The sequence below is a fragment of the Ovis canadensis genome, chromosome 20, assembly GCF_042477335.2.
Source record: "Ovis canadensis isolate MfBH-ARS-UI-01 breed Bighorn chromosome 20, ARS-UI_OviCan_v2, whole genome shotgun sequence".
Taxonomy (NCBI): domain Eukaryota; kingdom Metazoa; phylum Chordata; class Mammalia; order Artiodactyla; family Bovidae; genus Ovis; species Ovis canadensis.
Window position 1 is genome coordinate 38,947,000 of NC_091264.1, and position 20,541 is coordinate 38,967,540.

At 40.6% G+C, this 20,541-nt stretch overlaps 1 protein-coding gene across 5 annotated transcripts in view; it reads right to left on the reverse strand.

The window, feature by feature from the left end:
* The window catches only part of PKHD1 (PKHD1 ciliary IPT domain containing fibrocystin/polyductin), a 456,884-nt gene that overhangs the window by 125,837 nt on the left and 310,506 nt on the right, over positions 1 to 20,541 (reverse strand). For 3 of the 5 annotated variants that reach the window (XM_069562807.1, XM_069562803.1, XM_069562810.1), the window contains exons 56-60: positions 13,938 to 14,092; positions 12,314 to 12,466; positions 5,997 to 6,875; positions 4,410 to 4,578; positions 2,709 to 2,866 (exon numbers count right to left, since the gene is read on the reverse strand). In XM_069562807.1, the coding sequence (XP_069418908.1) occupies positions 2,709 to 2,866; positions 4,410 to 4,578; positions 5,997 to 6,875; positions 12,314 to 12,466; positions 13,938 to 14,092 (1,514 nt within the window). The remainder of the gene's footprint in view (positions 1 to 2,708; positions 2,867 to 4,409; positions 4,579 to 5,996; positions 6,876 to 12,313; positions 12,467 to 13,937; positions 14,093 to 20,541) is intronic. The other 2 variants (XM_069562808.1, XM_069562806.1) reach the window with 2 other exon arrangements.

Here is a 20,541-nt window from a genome sequence, read left to right on the forward strand (position 1 = left end):
AGCTGTTTCAAATCCTGAAAGATGATGCTGTGAAGGTGCTGCACTCAATATGCCAACAAACTTGGAAAACTCAGCAGTGGCCACAGGACTGGAGAAGGTCCGTTTTCATTCCAATCCCAAAGAAAGGCAATGCCAAAGAATGCTCAAACTACCACACGATTGCACTCATCTCACACACTAGCAAAGTAATGCTCAAAATTCTCCAAGCCAGGCTTCAGCAATACGTGAATTGTGAACTTCCAGATGTTCAAGCTGGTTTTAGAAAAGGCAGAGGAACCAGAGATCAAATTGCCAACATCTGCTGGATCATCGAAAAAGCAAGAGAGTTCCAGAAAAACATCTATTTCTGCTTTATTGACTATGCCAAAGCCTTTGACTGTGTGGATCACAATAAACTATGGAAAATTCTGAAAGAGATGGGAATACGAGACCACCTGACCTGCCTCTTGAGAAACCTGTATGCAGATCAGGAGGCAACAGTTAGAACTGGACATGGAACAACAGACTGGTTCCAAATAGGAAAAGGAGTATGTCAAGGCTGTATATTGTCACCCTGCTTATTTAACTTCTATGCAGAGTACATCATGAGAAACGCTGGGCTGGAAGAAGCACAAGCTGGAATCAAGATTGCCAGGAGAAATATCAATCACCTCAGATATGCAGATGACATCACCCTTATGACAGAAAGAGAAGAGGAACTCAAAAGCCTCTTGATGAAAGTGAAAGAGGAGAGTGAAAAAGTTGGCTTAAAGCTCAACATTCAGAAAATGAAGACCATGGTATCTGGTCCCATCACTTCATGGGAAATAGATGGGGAAACAGTTGAAACAGTGTCAGACTTTATTTTTTTGGGCTCCAAAATCATGGAAGATAGTGACTGCAGCCATGAAATTAAAAGATGCTTACTCCTTGGAAGAAAAGTTATGACCAACCTAGATAGCATGTTAAAAAGCAAAGACATTACTTTGCCAACAGAGGTCCATCTAGTCAAGGCTATGGTTTTTCCAGTGGTCATGTATGGATGTGAGTTGGACTGTGAAGAAAGCTGAGCACAGAAGAATTGATGCTTTTGAACTGTGGTGTTCGAGAAAACTCTTGAGAGTCCCTTGGCCTGCAAGAAGATCCAACCAGTCCATTCTGAAGGAGATCAGCCCTGGGATTTCTTTGGAAGGAATGATGCTAAAGCTGAAACTCCAGTACTTTGGCCACCTCATGTGAAGAGCTGACTCACTGGAAAAGACTCTGATGCTGGGAGGGATTGTCAGCAGGAGGAGAAGGGGACAACAGAGGATGAGATGGCTGGATGGCATCACTGACTCAATGGACGTGAGTCTGAGTGAACTCCAGGAGCTGGTGATGGACAGGGAGGCCTGGCATGCTGCAATTCATGGGGTCACAAAGAGTCGGACACGATTGAGCGACTGAATGAATGAATGAAAATAAGTCTGACATGCTAATTATACTTCCCAGATGTCAGTTGGATATAACAGACCACAGTGGCTTACTAGGAAAAGAGGTCTGAGGATGTCTTGAAATATTCAGAATTTCAAAAGAGAAAGCAAAAGTGAAAGTGTTAGTCGCTCAGTCATGTCCAACTTTTTGCAACCCCACAGATGAGGCTCCTCTGTCCATGGGATTCTCCAGGCAAGAATACTGCAGTGGGTTGCCATTCCCTTCTCCAGGGGATCTTCCCCACCCAGAAATTGAACCTGGGTGTCCCGCATTGCAGATGGATCCTTTACCATCTGAGCCACCAGGGAAGCCCCAAAAGAGAAAGGGAGCCTAGAAAAGAAGTCTGAAAAGAATCAACCAGTGAAGTGGGAAGAAATCTGGGGAAGTTTTTTGGATTTATTTTGGTTTTCACCTGAATAAAAATGTAAACTCAAAGTCACATTGTCTGTGGAAGTAGAAAGATGATGATCTCTCCAGGGGTCCAGCAATCAAAACTGATAGCTGAATGGGCTTGCTTCAGTTGTAAAAGCAAGAAGAAGAAGGGATTTGATCACAGTCCCCCAGGCATAATTAGAAGATAGAGAAAGGGAAGGCAAAAAAGAAAACATGCCATCTACTCTACCACCCTTTCAGAATGAAAGCATTTAGTTCTGATGGAAGAGAAAGATGGATTCAGAAGCCAGAGGACTGGCTTCCAAGGCATACATTGTGAAATATTCCAGGCCCAGGTGACCAAACTAGTGAGAGGACTATTCTTTCACCAGTACACAGCGGGGTGTCAGGAATCGTACCTTTGACACAGACCACAGGCAATCTCATGGAGGGCAAAGCAGTAGTGTGGTGACAGCGGTCAAGCTATTAAGTGACAGCTGTTAAGCACCTGATATTCCTGGGCTTCCCTTGTGGCTCAGCTGGTAAAGAATCCACCTGCAATGCAGGAGACCTGGGTTCGATCCCTGGGCTGGGAAGATCCCCTGGAGAAGGGAAAGGCTCCCTTCTCCAGTATTTTGGCCTAGAGAATTTCATGGACTCTGTAGTTCATGGGGTCACAAAAAGTCGGACATGATTGAGTGACTTTCACTTCACTTCATTTCTGAAATAGACGTGAGTTGGGCAGCTCATTGGCACAGACTCCAACTCTACAGCTCAGTTCTTTTCCAGTATATTTTGTTCCCCTGGACCACACAACCAAACCATCTAAGTTCTGTTCATGCTCCCCCTGCTAGAGTTGTCAAGTTCACATAGAACTCACTGACCTGTGTTGAAGAAGGATCCAGTCCATTCTGCTTCAGTTTTAGGAAATACAGAAACTGGTGGGGGCAGACCCAGGGCTCTCCCATCCAGATCCTTAAAGAGATATTTTCCAGGGCTTTCACAATCTGATTCAGAGCAGACCAGTGTTTCTAAATCTTTCCTGTGAATATTGATAGAAAGCAACTGTCTCATTTCCATGATAAGCAGCAAAAAGGAAACATACATTGGTAGTGCTGACACTGTGAAAAAATAAATTCAACAAAATTTTATTACTAATAATGTGTACATAGGTTAAGAAATAAAATGATAGGAAAAGATATTGCACAGTTATTTGGTCAAGAAGAAAGACATTAACCAAATATTCTGGATATCAAGTTATATAATCTTAACACAGATCACTAGTTTTCTAAAATAAAAGACAGAATAAATTTGTTTATAATATTTACTAAACATAATGTAATCATTGCTTTATGGAACTTTGGAGACTTGCAGTTATTTTAAGATTATCATTATAAATATCAGTTATACTTGTACTATATATAATGTAGAAAGAAAAGATGTTTACATTCAACAAATGTCTACTGAAAACCTAATACTTGTACATTGGGGAATACAATGGTGATAAAGATAGGCACCAGAATTTAGAGTCAAGCAGGGTATATAAACAAGTTATTGGCAATTATAACACGGAATTATAGAGAATCAACGCAATTTACTCCAGGGCTAATATTTTTAGGTACTATTAGTAATAATATTAATTATTTATTGCATGTATACCATGTGTCAGGTATTAATAGAACAAAGAATCAAATACTAGTATCATTTAGCTTTATAACTATTTCATCCCATAGGTAAGACATGAACATAAGGAAGGCTGGACAATAGAAAAAAAAAAAAGACAGAATAACACAAATTGTATACCTAATAATGTTGAGGTTCTAAAAATGGTTCAGGGAAGAGCATCAAAAAGAGACTGGTGCTGGACCAAACACACAAGCTTTCTAATTAAGGTGGGATTTCCTGATTCTTTTATTACAACTAAAGTTTCCCCAGTGTTACAGGAGAGATAAAGCAATCCATTCTCCCTCCTTCTGACTTTCCCACTTCCTCTCATGCCAAAGAGAAAAAATAATTCCTTGTCTAGTTTTCAGATTGATTTTCTAATGCAACTCTAAGATCATTTGTTCATGAACAGTAGTAGTTAGGCCTGGTCTGAGTATAAGTATGCGTCATATCATTCATTTTAGGGTTTCCTGACAGCAGCCATGGTCTCCTTCCCCACCAGTCTGTGCACAAGGGCTCCCAAGCCTCCTTCTGAAGACTGGTGATGCTGTACTCCACAGAAGATTCAAGAATTAGGGTCAATTTTTACCACTGATTCTGAAAACATCCCAGAGAAGTATCTCTAACAAAGATAAAAAAATTGATACCAATAAAACTTGCAATTCATTACTTCTGCCTCTTGTGTCTGCCAGAGGACATAGCAGGGCATATCCCCAATTCAAGGGAGTGAGAAACAGTCCCTGTTTAGTGACAGAGATTGCAAAAATCATATCTCAAAGGCATGGATATAGAAGGGGCTAATCAATCTAGTGTCTAATCTCACTGATGATTTTATCCTTGTTTAAAAGACATATTCAGGTACTTGGAGAATTACCAAATCCTTCATAAATATGACTTACTATAAATACCAAAACTGGTACCTGGTTTGTAAAGGAGGAAAGTAGAACTTGTTTTTATCTTTGATCTTTAGCATACTGGTCCTCTCTGCCATTATTGGAGGCATGATTCCAGTGTTCTCTGCATTGGGCAGAATACAAACATCTAGATCATCACTATAGCAACTCTTCACAAAACTAGAAAAGGTCACATCTGAAAAACAATGTTTATAAAGTATTAATATTATAACATTATATCATGTAAACAACCAGCCACAAATACAGACTACATAACTAAATATTCATAGACTAATGTCCAGGCGTAATTTTAAGTTACTGCCCAGCATAGTTCCAGGAGTTTATATAAATCTTGACTTAAAATACCCTTAATTCTTGAAGGCTTGGACATTGTATGCAAAATAGAAGAGCATTCCAACACACTGACATCTTACAAGCAATACTTTCCATAAAAGTTTTGGTCAAAATTGAATGGGGAGTGAATACAACAGTACAAAAGAGATCTGAGAGAGATTTTCTGCATAGGTTGCAGTAAAACTCAATTTAATCCTGGCTGCCCCACCAGATTCTTAACAACCTCACTGAGGCACAACCTCCCTGTATCAATTTCCTCTTCTGTGTGATAGGAAAAACAACACCAGGCATATAATCAAATTAAATATTTCCCTGTGAAAGCTCTTCAACATGTATAGAGCAGTGATTTTTTTTCTATTTTTTATTATTGGAATATAATTACTTTACAATTTTGTGTTAGTCTCCGCTGTGCAGTAAAGTGAATCAGCAATGTGTGTGTGTGTGTGTGTGTGTGTGTGTGTGTGTGTGTGTGTATCTATATATGTATATTCCCAATCTTGGGCTTCCCTTGTAGCTCAGTTGGTAAAGAGTCTGCATGCAATGCAGGAGCCCCAGGTTCAATCCCTGGGTCAGAAAGATCCCCAGGAGAAGGAAATGGCACCCGACTCCAGTATTCTTGCCTGGAAAATCCCATGGACAGAGGAGCCTGGCAGGCTACAGTCCATGGGGTCACAAGAGTAGGACATGACTTAGCAACTAAGCCAACTTCACATACATACCCTCCCTCTTGAACCTCACACCCCCATCCCGTCCTTGTAGGTCATCACAGAGCATCGAGTTGCACTCTCTGTGCTATACGGCAGGCTCCCACTGTCTATTGTACACACAGTAGTGCATTCATGTCAAACCTAATCTGCCACGCTCCCCTCTCTGACCCTGTGTTCACAAGTCCATTATCTACATCTGCATCTCTATCCCTGCCCTGGAACCAGGCTCATCTGTACCATTTTTCTAGATTCCACATACATTTATTACTATACAATATTTTTTTCTCTTTTTTATTTACTTCACCCTGTACGGCTAGCTTGAGGTTCATCTCTACAAATGACCCACTTTTGTTCCTTAATGAACCACTCACTGTCATCATATTAATAAACGACCCCTGTGGTTATCAATGTTCAATAGCTGATCAACTGGACAGCAAGCACCAAACTAAACTGTACCCTTTTGGTGATATACTTTCAAGATGCTATTAAAGGTTCTATGGGTTCTATGCGCAGATGTATTAGACTAGATAGCCTGGAAACCCAAAATTCTTACCTTGAAGTTTCATGATGCCTGAAATCAAGTGGCCGTTCCTCACTTTGTGCCATGGCTCCTGAGGCCACCGATTTGGTTCTGAGGTGAATACCGGCCACAGCATACCAACTCGACCCCCTTTGGGATTGGAAGGAGCTCGATCAGGTGATGTCAAGTTGGCAGAATGTGGTTTAACTCTGTCTTGAATGCAGTCAAAAGATGAGCTAGTGGCCACAATGACCGAATTCCTAAGCACAATCTGTAGATTTCTGATATAACACCGTGGAGCAGAAGACACATAAACTGCTGTGAAAAGGCCAACAGTATTGTCTACCAGAGTGAGGTTCTCTATTTCCATGCTGTTCTCCACTTGGAGCATGGCACCATAGTCAAAGTTCTTGAAAGCCAAGAAGCCAGAGATACCAGTGCAGTTGACAAGTCCACTCCCCTTATAGAGATGAAGGCCATGAAGACTTGAGTGGGCCACGTTGTCAGACCAAAGAGATTTAGGAGAGGAACACCTGTGGCCTTGGATGTGAAAACCAAGTCTCTCGGAGCCTGCCACAACGTTGCCATGGAGATGGGTGTTCTTTGCCTTGTTCACTTTGATTCCTGCCACCCAAACAGGAGACCATGCTGACTGTGTCATCAGAACCACAAGGTTTTTAGAGAGAGAATAGTCCTGACCCTCCAGATCAATGCCATGGCCAGCAGTGCTAAACACCACATTGTCATTTAAAATGACCCCCTGACTGGCAGCTGCATGGATGCCCCCACCGCAGCTTTGGTGCAGAGAAGAAGCTATTATCCAGGATCCTGCTGACACATTAGTGAGTTCAATGGATGAATGCAGCGGTGACCCAAAGTTCTGAATTTCCACATTGAAAAGTTGAAGGATACCTACAAGCAAAGTGCACATTGGCAGGTACTTGTTTTGTCCTCTCAAGAGTCAGAAGGATGATCCATTCAACGGCATCAGGACATGCAGATTTTTCATTAAAATACAACAGTTTAAACACCAGCACTATATTTTATGTCATCGAGTCTCACTAACAAAATCTGAATCACTAAAAAATATCACAGTACTTCCTGAAAAGTTCCCTGTACATTCTTAAGAGTGTGGTCATAGGATGGAGAGGAAGATGATAGGAAGGCAGGGGAAGGAGAGAGGCTTTGGGGATGGGCACAGCTAGTTTAAAGATTCTGGGTACCCATCTTCAGGACTGGGTCGAGGAACCAACTAAGAATGAAGGGAATATGGCTTTCTGGCCACTCACCCCAAAGTCATGTCTCTTTTCAGTAACCCCACATGAAAAGGTCACAGCTTTACACACAGAGATATTATATGAAAGAAAATAATGGCTAACTATATACACTATCTTAACCATATTTAAAGAAGAGTATAAGTACAAGACTTCTGCTCAATAGATGTCCAGAAACATAACATTCTTCTTTATGAAGACATGATAAAGCCAATAATATATTTTTAAGTGACCTTGAAGACTCTGAATTTTCTTTTCCTGTACTGTTATCCTAGCCACATTATATTTCCTGTTTCCTTTTCACAATAAGAGGATTTTCTACATTTTTTTAATATCAGGGGAGGATAGTGAATTATTTAGTCTTATTGGGGATTTTATTGGTTCTGTTTTAAGCAGACATTGTTAAAATACAGTATAAAATGTAGCCACTAGACTGATTTAAAAATATAATGAACACTAATTTGTCAGTGTATAGACTCATGATAAAACAGATAAGAACATGAATATGGGGGGAATTGAGGTGAATTAATAAACAGAACATCTAACTCTAATATAGCACTAATTATATACCAGGCATAAATATATATGTGTGTGATATATATACTCTTAATTTTTGTAAAAATCCTATAATAGATGCAGTTATCTCCATTTTACAGATAAGAAATTGAGGCCGAGAAGGGTTAAGCAGCACCCTAGGCCTTGGACCCAGGCATACGGCTGCAGAGGCTGTACTGTTAACCCCCATGGAGGCTCAGTGGACAGTATGTGTGACATGGTAGAATAAAACACATAGGTCTGCACTGAGATTCCCATGACCGGAGTACAGCCCTGTGCTGAGAGAAGAGACATCACGTGTCCTTAGCTAGGTAGACCACAACTTTGACCCTCACTTCTTTTCTTTATTCTTCTTTTTTAAAGTTACTGCCCAAGGTAAACTATAAAGTTATTTCCCTCGTTAAAAAGGAAGGGAGTTGTGGTGTTTTAGTATTTGAAGTCCAGTATTTGATAGTCCAGTCTTAATCCCCCATCTCCCCCACCCCCTTTTCACAGATGAGAAGCCTGAAGCCTTGCAAATCAATCTATTGAAAAACCAAGCTACTGGGAGGGCAAATGAAGTTTGTGTGTCTTTCTGAATGGTCAAACCGAATTCCACTATATCTAGATTTCTCAGAGGATGCTGGTTAGAGACACACTAGTTGATGGTATGGAAATATTCACAGAATGAGAAAACATTTACAAATTATTTGTCTGGTGACACCACTTTTCAATGTAATTTAAAGCAACCCTTGCTAGCAGCACATAGCTATAACAGTCATGGAACCTGCCTCTGAGAGCTTTGGCACAAAGTATACCAATGTCAGTGTGTGTCCACATGTAGAAGCTTAGTTTACAGACTGGAAAACAGTTCTGGAATCTCATTCAAGGCAATGTATCATTATTGTTTTACTTAATGTGTTTTTTCCTGTCATCCTTGCACGGTTTTAATTCATGGTTTTAAATTATATAAGATCTTTTTACCCGTGTGCATATTAATCAACAATTGAAAACTAATGAATAGTAAATATTTAAAATACCTGAGCATTCAGATGGAGAATTAAGCAACGATTTTGTTCACAACTGTTTTCCTATTTTTTCTTTATGTTTATCATAATTCTGAGCATAACTTGTTGGGTATTACTGGTCAGAAGGAGGGGAATGACAGAAGAACCTGATTTAAAAGTGGGGATTGTAAAGCCCTGGCCTGCTTTTCTGCCCTGTAACCATTCAACACTGTACCTGGCATCCTTGACCCACACCTTTAGGTCTTACATCATCCAGGCTCTGGAATATGTTACAGAAAAGGGCAAGGGTTCTTAATACAATGTGGGGATCTGTACTGGATTTTGAAACAGAAAAAGGACCATAGTGGAAAAACACGTGGAATCTGGAATAATATCTTTAGTTCAGTTAACACTAATGCAGTGAGGTTAATTTACTGGCTGTCACAAATGTACCAGAGTTATATTAGATTTTCGTGTTAGGGAAAACAGAATGAAAGGTATACAGGAACTCTTCATACCACCTTTGCAACTTTTTTACCAAGGAGTACGTCAAGGCTGTATATTGTCACCCTGCTTATTTAACTTCTATGCAGAGTACATCATGAGAAACACTGGGCTGGAAGAAGGACAAGCTGGAATCAAGATTGCCAGGAGAAATATCAATCACCTCAGATATGCAGATGACACCACCCTTACGGCAGAAAGTGAAGCCTCTTGATGAAAGTGAAAGAGGAGAGTGAAAAAGTTGGCTTAAAGCTCAACATTCAGAAAACGAAGATCATGGCATCTGGTCCCATCACTTCATGGGAAATATATGGAGAAACAGTGGAAACAGTGTCAGACTTTATTTTGGGGGAACTCCAAAATCACTGCAGATGGTGACTGCAGCCATGAAATTAAAAGACGCTTACTCCATGGAAGGAAAGTTATGACCAAGCTAGATAGCATATTCAAAAGCAGAGACATTACTTTGCCAACAGAGGTCCATCTAGTCAAGGCTATGGTTTTTCCAGTATGTATGGATGTGAGAGTTGGACTGTGAAGAAAGCTGAGCACTGAAGAATTGATGCTTTTGCACTGTGGTGCTGGAGAAGACTCTTGAGAGTCCCTTGGACTGCAAGGAGATCCAACCAGTCCATTCTGAAGGAGATCAGTCCTGGGTGTTCATTGGAAGGACTCATGCTAAAGCTGAAATTCCAGTACTTTGGCCACCTCATGCAAAGAGTTTACTCATTTAAAAAGACTGATGCTGGGAGGGATAGGGGGCAGGAGGAGAAAGGGACGACAGAGGATGAGATGGCTGGATGGCACCACCGACTCGATGGACATGAGTCTGAGTGAACTCCGGGAGTTGGTGATGGACAGGGAGGCCTGGCATGCTGTGATTCATGGGGTCACAAAGAGTCAGACACGAGTGAGCTACTGAACTGAACTGAACTGGAAGTGATTACAAAATTAAAAGCTTATCAATGGCTTCAGAATCAGGCTTGAATTTGAATGTTACCTTGCGAGCTGGATGACTTTTCTTACTGTTCATTTATTTAACTTACTCACATTTATTGAGGACCTAATACACAGCAGTCATAGTATTATACTAAGAAAACAGGGCTGAAAACCTCAAGAAGTTCTATAGCTCATAATGGAGTTTTATGAATTAGCAGGTAATTTTATTATAGACTCTGTTTCCTCATCTATAAAACCAAGGATAAAATGTCTCTCTCACAGAGATATTAGGATTCAATGAGATAAAACAGGCATGAAAACCAGCGTAGTTCCTAGTCTATAAGAAGCACTGGATTAAGATTCTCTATCCCTTTCCTAGGGATGTTTCAGGAGCCCCAACCAGCAAGCCAGAGGCTCAGAACTGAGCCAGCATTGCAGGTGGTGAGGGTCCAGCTTTGGTGCTCAGCTATAAGAACCAGCCTCTTGTCCTGCTCTCGCGATCAGGTTCTAGCTTGGTTCTGCAGGTACTGTATAAAGGGGCCCATCTTGCACTCCCTTCCTAATTCTCTGTCTTCACAAACTGCAGGGTAGATTTGTTTTTACATGACCACCACCATGACCAGGACTCAGCCTTTGTCTAGCCTTCCAGAGCAGGGTTACTCCACCTCAACATAACTGACATTTTGGTCCAGGTTATCCTTTCTTGAGGGAGACCTTCTCACACACTGTAGGCTGTTGAGCATCCACTACTAGATGCAGAAGCTCCACCGAAGTTGTGACAAGCAACATGTCTCCAGATACTGTCAAATGTCCTCTAGCCAAGTAGGGAGATCTAGATCACTTCTGTTAAAGACTGATGAAGGGGACTTCCCTTGCAGTCCAGTGGTGAAGACTCCATGCTTCCAATGTGGAGGCGAGAAGGGGAAAAAGGGTTCAATCCTAAGATCCTGCATAAAAGAGGAGCCTGGTGGGCTACAGTCCATTGGGTCACAAAGAGTCGGACATGACTGAGAGCAACTAACACTTTCACTTTATACCTTACCATGTGGCCAAAAAAGAAAGAAAGAAAGAAACTGATGGAGCTAGTGTTTATGGAGAGTGAGCTTGTTCTATGGACCAGAAATCCTGAACTTTTGACTTAAGGTCCAAACACCATCCTTTGCCGTACTGGCCACCTGATGTGAAGAACTGACACATTGGAAAAGACCCTGATGCTGGGAAGGATTGAAGGCAGGAGAAGGGGATGACAGAGGGTGAGATGGACATCACTGACTCGATGGACATGAGTTTGAGCAAGCTCTGGTAGTTGGTGATGGAGAGGGAAGTCTGGCATGCAGCAGTCTGTGGGGTTGCAAAGAGTTGGACACGACTGAGCGACTGGAGTGAACTGAAAACAGATGTGCCCACAAAAATTGTTCCATACTCAATATATGTGGCAAGTGCTTAGATCCTCTACTCTAGGCCTTCTCAGAGCCTTTATTATATTCATGTAGACAGTGACTTTCTCAGATGGAGCTTAATTTGACTAGGAAGCAACACTGAAATCATTTGTAAGGAATCCAAGTTTCAGAAATAAGGTACCAATAAAATTATTTCACAACATTCCAGAAGAGCTAAAGCTTGAAGGAAATGAGAGAAATTGAACTGATCCCTAAAGCAGTCTAGAATATGGAAATCTTCTTATTTAAATTTACACTATTAATTTATAGCATGAGATGAGGTCTGCCATCAGATAAAGCATGCTACTGGGAAAGAGTAATAGAAATTCAGGAAAGAGATAAAATTCAAGTGGTCATTAAATCATCTACAGTTTCAAAGCAGAGGAAATTTCACATCTGCTGAAGATGGTTTTTGGTGTTTTTTTTTTTCTTTCTGAGGTAAAAATATGCCTATGTGCTGATAGCTAGAATATTTTAACATCACACTGATAATTAAACACAGACTAGGACTGAAAATTCATAGCTTCTCAGAGCATAAACGAGCATCTATTCCAAACATATTGTTTTATAAATGAAAATTTCCACTATTGTCATTTCGGAGGGTCCCATAGCATCCAATTCATAGTAACTTAGTAACTTCAAATGTGATTTACCTGAAAATTCTTCCACGCTGGACTTCCTGAAGGACCCCACAAGTAGTCTCCCTCTGCATGGTGTATCACCCTGGATTTGTATGTTTCGGGTCAAAAGACCAACCTCAGCAGCCAAACGAATGTGTCGGCCACCCTCCATGAAGTGGGCACTTCCTGGGGCAACAGGAAGGAAAAATTTTAAAACACCTATTTCGGAGATCGCCAGTTAGGGACTCAGAGAACCTGACAAATGAAAACACTCGTTTCCCCGCGGAAGTGCTCCCACCATTAAGATTTGCTTTTCCTCGGGCGTTCTCCACAAATGTCAGCTGAGAAATGAAAAGCCCGTTCACTAGTCTCTCCTTGGGGTAAGAGAGAGAGTATCTGAGCAAGAATTCATTTCTCCTCAGTCACGATGGGTACCGGGACAGGAATGTCAGGGCAGACCGGTCCAATTAGTGGGGTCCCCAACCCCCTTCCTTTAACTCGTCAGTGTGAGTTTTCCGCGTTTGAACCTCTTTCTTCAGAGGGAGAAATCCCAGATCCACTGAGGCAGCGACAGGACCACAGCAGCAGCGGCAGCGCCCTCTCCTGGCAGGTCTGAAGCTCATCACTCTCAGAAGGAGTCCCCAGTCTCCCGTGGGTGTTACATCGCCCCCCTCCCTCTGTATGTGTATTGCACGTTTGCATATTACAGCAGGGGTTGATGACGAGTTTTTTTCCCTGCCACTGTTGAGAAATAAAATCATGCTTAAAACTATGACTCAGGAAGCTTTAGATATGACCCTGCTGAAAACATGTATTTCCCTCTCGAATATCAGAGACTAAAAAGATAACCCCTTATCCCTTTATTTCCCTGTTATATTACTTATTAGCTATATTTCCTGGGATAAATGCATTTATTAGACTGAACCAGGAAACATGGTTATTTATTATTTATATGCAATCTATTTTAAGTGTACATAGTGTATTAGTATTTTTTTTTAAAGAAAGAGGTATTTGACTTTATTTATTTATAATTTCAGAGGAGGCAATGGCAACCCACTCCAGTGTTCTTGCCTGGAGAATCCCAGGGACGGGGGAGCCTGACGGGCTGCCGCCGTCTATGGGGTCGCACAGAGTCGGACACGACTGAAGCGACTTAGCAGCAGCAGCAGCAGCATTTATAATTTGGGGCAGTAGCAGTAGTCAATACATAAAATGAACTTCATGTCAGAAAGGACACATTCCTAAGTATGGAAAAAGTAAGGAGTCATAATACAATAACTACCACATTCTAAGTGGTTGTGTGATTCAATGTGCCAGGAAATGAACTGGAAACTCATCTCCCATGAGGTTTATTCTGGCTTAGCCATGAAAATGCCCGGTGACCTTGAACAAGTTTCTTAACCCTTCTGCTTGCTTCTAGGCTTGCCATTATAAATAAAAAGTTAAAAAAATACCCTCACATCAAAGTATTTAAAAAAATTAGGCAATAAAATTAATGAAGGGATGGAGATAAAGCCTTCTAGGATGAGCCTAGGGCAGCAGTAAAGTATTATCCATCCCCTGTGAACGCCGGTTGGATCCGAGGTCCCCAGGCAGGTTGCTGAACACGTTTTTCTTGGCTCATTCACTTCCCTTAACTAACAAACCAAAGCCTTACCGATGTGTCGGTGTCTGAGCCGTTCATGGATCCTAATATGGTGACCCCTGACTTCTTTCACAGTGAGGACCTCTGCTTCATGAGGCTCATATGAAGAGGAGCTGAGGACAATCTTGTCATGGGGTCGCCAATCCACTGTGTCCTCTACTATAATTCTGTAACAACATGAAGATCGTATCAAGTACACTGGCAGTGCAACTCCGATATCATCTACTCATTCCAGGGAGAAGAGGAAATCCGCTGCAACCGGCAATTTAGACCAGGGACAGTAAAGTAGAAACATCAAGTCAAGATGGAGAAAAAAAAGACTTTTGCAAAACTAATGCTAATGGAGTTCATCTTCTGGCTCACATGTATGCAATACAGGGATAGCCAACGTATTCTGTGGCCATGAAGCACCAGACAAAGAACAAGAAAGGGTAAAATTTTGAGAGCTTAGCAATGCCCTCTCCAGGTGGTTTCCTAAAATGGAAGTCTACTTCCTTGATTGGGAAACAGTTCGAATAATAAAGGTATTTCAGAAGGGATCTTTTCTCACATTTTCAGACAATTTGTCATCACACATTTAAGGCCCATACCTTCATGGCCAAGCAGATACAGTGTGACTCCTAGAGGTTCCACTTAGTAGCTGTGGGACGTTGAGAGGTCACGTCACGCTTCTGAGTTTCATACCTTCATTTGAAAAGTGACACTATTTGGAGTTTTCCTCTCCTATCGCCCAGTTATTGCAGGGACAAAGGTATGCATTTCTTGCAGGTGCTATGTTCCAAGCATTGTGTTTTCATCACAATACGCAATGAGAGTTTTGTTAATTTTTGTTTTTTCTTAACTACCATTTAATAAAGTTTTTGTTCAGTCATTTGCTGCTGTCTTTCCCTAGTAAATATGTCTGCTTTATCCTCCAGTTACAGTCATTACCAACTTCAACAGCATAAGTTTATATTAATCGCCTGGCTCTTTTGCTAATGTTCACACTTTAGCAAGCATTGACAATAGTGTCTCCTCTACCAGTAAAGTTTCATCCCGGCAATGCATCCATGTGAAGGCCTTTCAATCAAGAAATATATATTGTCTGAGCAACAGTACCTGCCACACACTATAGTAGGTGCTAGAGACATACTGGTGAATGAAACAGACATTTAATTTAAAAATGACAACTTAGATTGTGACTAGAAGACATTTTTTGTTTAACAAACATCCTTGACTAGTAGATTCTGACTAGCAGACACTAGTCTACTATGTGAGTGGAGAATTCACAGATGATTCATACATAACATTCAGTTCAGTTCAGTTCAGTCACTCAGTCATGTCCGACTCTCTGTGACCAGCCCTGAATTGCAGCACACCAGGCCTCCTTGTCTATCACCAACTCCCGGTGTTTACTCAAACTCACGTCCATCGAGTTGGTGATGCCATCCAGCCATCTCATCCTCTGTCATCCCCTTCTCCTCCTGCCCCCAATCTCTCCCAGCATCAGGGTCTTTTCCAATGAGTCAACTCTTCTCATGAGGTGGCCAAAGTACTGGAGTTTCAGCTTTAGCATCATTCCTCCCAAAGAAATCCCAGGACTGATCTCTATAGGATGGACTGGTTGGATCTCCTTGCAGTCCAAGGGACTCTCAAGAGTCTTCTCCAGCACCACAGTGCAAAAGCATCAATTCTTTGGCACTCAGCCTTCTTCACAGTCCAACTCTCACATCCATACATGACCACTGGAAAAACCATAGCCTTGATTAGATGGACTTTTGTTGGCAAAGTAATGTCTCTGCTTTTGAATATGCTATCTAGCTTGGTCATAACTTTCCTTCCATGGAGTAAGCGTTTTTTAATTTCATGGTTGCAATCACCATCTAAAGTGATTTTGGAACCCCCCAAAATAAAGTCTGACACTGTTTCCCCATCTATTTGCCATGAAGTGATGGGATCAGATGCCATGATCTTCGTTTTTGAACGTTGAGCTTTAAGCCAACTTTTTCACTCTCATCTTTCACTTTCATCAAGAGGCTTTTGAGTTCCTCTTCACTTTCTGCCATAAGGGTGGTGTCATCTGCATATCTGAGGTGATTGATATTTCTCCCGGCAATCCTGATTCCAGCTTGTGCTTCTTCCAGCCCAGCATTTATCATGATGTACTCAGCATAGAATTTAAATAAGCAGGGTGACAATATACAGCCTTGACATACTCCTTTTCCTATTTGGAACCAGTCTGTTGTTCCATGTCCAGTTCTAACTGTTGCTTCCTGACCTGCATATAGGTTTCTCAGGAGGCAGGTCAGGTGGTCTGGTATTCCCATCTCTTTCCAAAAAAAAAAAATAAGTTATAGGGGGTCATTTGTGGGCCAATGGTGTAAATTTTTTATTAACCAAAGATTGTAATTAATTTAAATCTATGTGATGTGCCTGAGGTTAAAGAGAAGAAGAGACTGAAAAAGACAGAGAAAAGACTTCTGTCAGTTTTACAATTTTAATTAAAGAATTTAGACATGCTTTGCTGATTTGCTGCGACATCCTAGAAAACTCACAGTTACAAAATAATAAAGCAACCCTTAGCTTTAAAGGCAAGGAAACCAATATTCAGAAAGAATAAATAACAAAACTCAAGATTAGATAGCTAAATGAAGTCAGAGGTTGAGCTAAGCCTAAAGTCTCCTGATCAAATTCAAATTCTTTCCTTTAAATGACATCATCCTATCTGTTTGATTCTTAGCTCTTCACATATAATAAAGAGCAAAACTCCTACATTTCATAATGACTATATTATGATAACCCACAAATTTGTGAGATCTGTAACTCAAACAGTAGATTATTGTATGTGTGTGGGTGTGCTCAGTCATGTCCAGCTCTCTGCAAGCCCATGGACTGTAGCTGGTCAGGCTCCTCTGTCCACAGAATTATCAAGGCAAGAACACTAGAATGGGTTGCCATTTCCTTCTCCAGGGGATCTTTCCAACGCAGGGATCGAACTCCAGTTTCCTAGTGAATTCTTTACTGAGCCACCTGAGAAGCCCACAGTCCATTATTATATAGTCATTAAAAAGCACATTGTAAGTAGAACACTGAATTACAGTGTTCATTTTTTTCATTGACTAAAAAAAAGGATATAAAATAAGATGCCCCATTTATTTTTAATAAAGTAATACATGCACAGAAAACAGAAAATAGGAAAGATGCACACTAAAAATGTCACCTCGCCAATGGAAGGTGAGTTTATTAGTCATTTTCACTTAAATCTAAATTTTCTAACTTACCGGGTAGTATAATTGAAGAAAAATTTACTTCTTAAAAAGAAAATCAGGTGATGGATAAAAAGTCACACCAAAGCCAATTAGGAGCATAACTGAAATCAATCCTTTCCTTCATGGCCAGTATTATTGGGATAATCTTTTTATTTTTGTTTATATTGTTGAATAGAGATTTTCAGACATAGGTCATGACAGTGTTCAGGAAAGTTCCTCGTGAAAAAAGAAAATTAAAACTCGTTCCCTAGGGAGCACAGGAGATTTATAGGGCTGTAAATTCTTCTGTGTGATACTTTAAGGATGGATACATGCCATTATACATTTGTTGAAGCCCACAGAGCAACACAAAGTATGAACCATAATATAAACTAAGAAATAGTTAGAGCCTTATCCCACAACTCCCTTATATAAGTCCTCTGCTCCAACCTGATGAACCTGCTGACTCTGCCAAGAAATAGATAATGTGCTTCTCACCTATCTATTAAAATATCATCTCCTGTATTCTGCTCTTCCGTCTTAAAAATGTACTGAAGCTCCTTTGCCTTCAAGAAGTCATCCCATGGGAAGCTCTCCACTGAACACCCAGTCCCATTTCTGTTCATCATTTTGACCAAACAGATACCACTGCTTTGTAAATGATTTTGTACTCTCTTCTGCGGCTACCCAACTTTGACATTGTTGTGTGTGTACTAAGTCACTTCAGTCATGTCCGACTCTTTGTGACCCTATGGACTGTAGCCCACCAGGCTCCTCTGTCCATGGGAATTCTGCAGGTAAGAATACTAGAATGGGTTGCCATTTCCTCCTCCAGGAGACCTTCCCAACCCAGCGATGGAACCCGACATCACCTATGTCTCCTGCATTGGCAGGCAGGTTCTTCACCACTAGTGCCACTTGATAGTTAATATTTAATGAAAATAGGACTATCCAGCTATGTAAACCCCAGAGCTCCTCACAATTTTCTAGGCAAAGAGAAAAGGGATTACTGAAATTATTATTCCAAACTTTACAATAAAAATATAAATGAACTTAACTTTTGTCATGCTGGTTTCCAAAACCTTACAGATCTATGAACAATTCTCTCTCCTGTATACTACTGAAATCTTGAGATTCTGTATCTCTTAAGAAAATATACAAATGGCAAGGGAGCATAGCTCCTTCTCTGTCTACACAGCAATAGTAGTAAATTCAGGGAAATTTTTGGTTCCAGTATTAATAGCCTAGAAAGTTCTGCTAGTCAAGTATCAATATTCCTTAAACTCTTTCAATTCAAAGATTCACTCTTCCTACTTGAAGGAAGACCCATCAACCATTTCAAGAAATCCTAGCTTAAGCCTTAAGGATTTGAATCCCAGCTCGATTTCATGTGTCTGATTAATACTAATAAGAATCTTATAGCTACAGGGGAGAGGAGAGATTTGCTCACTTTTCTGAGCAAAACACACCAAAAATAACAAATAAACCAAAAAATAAAAAGAGTTGTTTGCAACATAATTGGCTCTAAATGGAAACCATATGAGAAGAGAGAGGAAACTGAATAATCACTACAAAAGTCTCCTGAAAGATAACTTTTGAAAAGTATAAACAAAATATCAGCAGCTTCCTTTGTTTTTGCATTAAGTTTTTCCTAGTTTAGAGAAAAATGCAATACTTTTGGTCAAAAGGACATAATTACAAAGAATGAAACAAATATACTTACAAATTTGATTTAAAACTTTTTGCCACCATTCATACAGAAATACCTATAACTTAAATGAATTTAATTAAACTTTAGGGAGATCTCAACGACAACAGATGCACTTGACCATAGGTTCAGAGTGTTGGATGTCAAAATGTTCTTCCCTGAGGAATTAGAGTGGCCACAGAATTCTGATCTTTAGTAATACTGAGGCTTTTTTTTTTTTTTAACTCCTGTTTAAACTTTCTTTTGTCATTTGCCATTGAAATTGGCCAAGGACACTCAGACTCCAGTGAACTATGTGAGGTATTTAAAGAAACTGAATCCTGTAATGGTATTGATGGTGATGGTAATAATATGAATGGTCCTTGGTGTCAACTGTTTGTCTGCCATTCTATGCCATGCTTAGTCATGTCCAACTTTTGAGGCCCTTTGGATTGTAGCCCATCAGGGTCCTCTGTCCATGGGATTTTTCTAGGCAAGAATACTGGACTCGGTTGCCATTCTCCTTCTCCAGTTGATCTTCCCAATCCAGGGATTGAGCCCATGTCTCCATTGGGAAAGCCCTCAACTGTTTGCCTACCTGATCTATTTTCTCCTTTTTTCTGGAAACACATCACATCTCTTCTGAGACCTGATCTCCTCATTCACCACACTAAGTGGTCTTAGTGAGACCTGCACACCTTTTGCCAAAGGGTGGGCAAGGGATCCAACCTGCCTTCATTAGTTAAAATCCTTTCCCTTTTCCAGCTTTATGAGGTATAATCGAAAAATAAAGTTGTAGGGCTTCCCTTGTGGCTCAGCTGGTAAAGAATTCTCCTGCAATGAGGGAGACTTGGGTTTGATCCCTGGGTTGGGAAGATCCCCTGGAGAAGGGAATGGCTACCCACTCAAATACTGTGTCCTGGAGAATTCCATGGACTGTATAGTCCATGGTGTTACAAAGAGTCAGATACGACTGAGCAACTTTCACTCACTCACTCAAGATATTTCAAGCATATAATATGCTGATTTGATATGATATACATACACATTCTGAAAAGATTCCCCCGCTGAGCTAATTAACATGTCAGTCACCTCACACATTCACCCTTTTTTTGCTATTGTTTGGTGAGAACACTCGAGTTCTACACTCTTAGCAAGTTATACATTACAGTGCTAACAACTGTAGTCTCCTGGACTTTTGAATTGCAACTAAGGAGAAAGAGAAATTTCCTCTCTAATGGTAAAGCTGGGAAAAGCCAACGGCTTCAGGCTTCAGTTGCACCTTACAGAATGTGGAAATCTCTTCAGTAGGAACAAGTGAGGCTAAAATAGAGAAAGAGGAGAGGTGGAGGGAGGGCCCAATGCAATTTCCCAAATGGATTAAGAAGGGTTGCTTTTACTTTTACTTTCCATTGAAAGGATCCTGGTTACTGTAAGAACTACCATGAAGTGAGGCTGACGTGGCGCCAGAAACCAGCCTAAGTGCTTTATACACATTGATTCACTTAATCCTTATAACTACTCCATTAGCCAAGTATTATTTTTTTCCTATTATAGAAAAAGAAACTGAGACTCAGAGAAAGTACTTTACCTGAAATACACTTTTAGTTAATTGCATAATGAAAAGTATTTTAATCTGCTGTCCTCAATGTTCCAGCTCATTTTCATTGTGGGAATCTATGTCCCTCCTCCCTTCCTAATT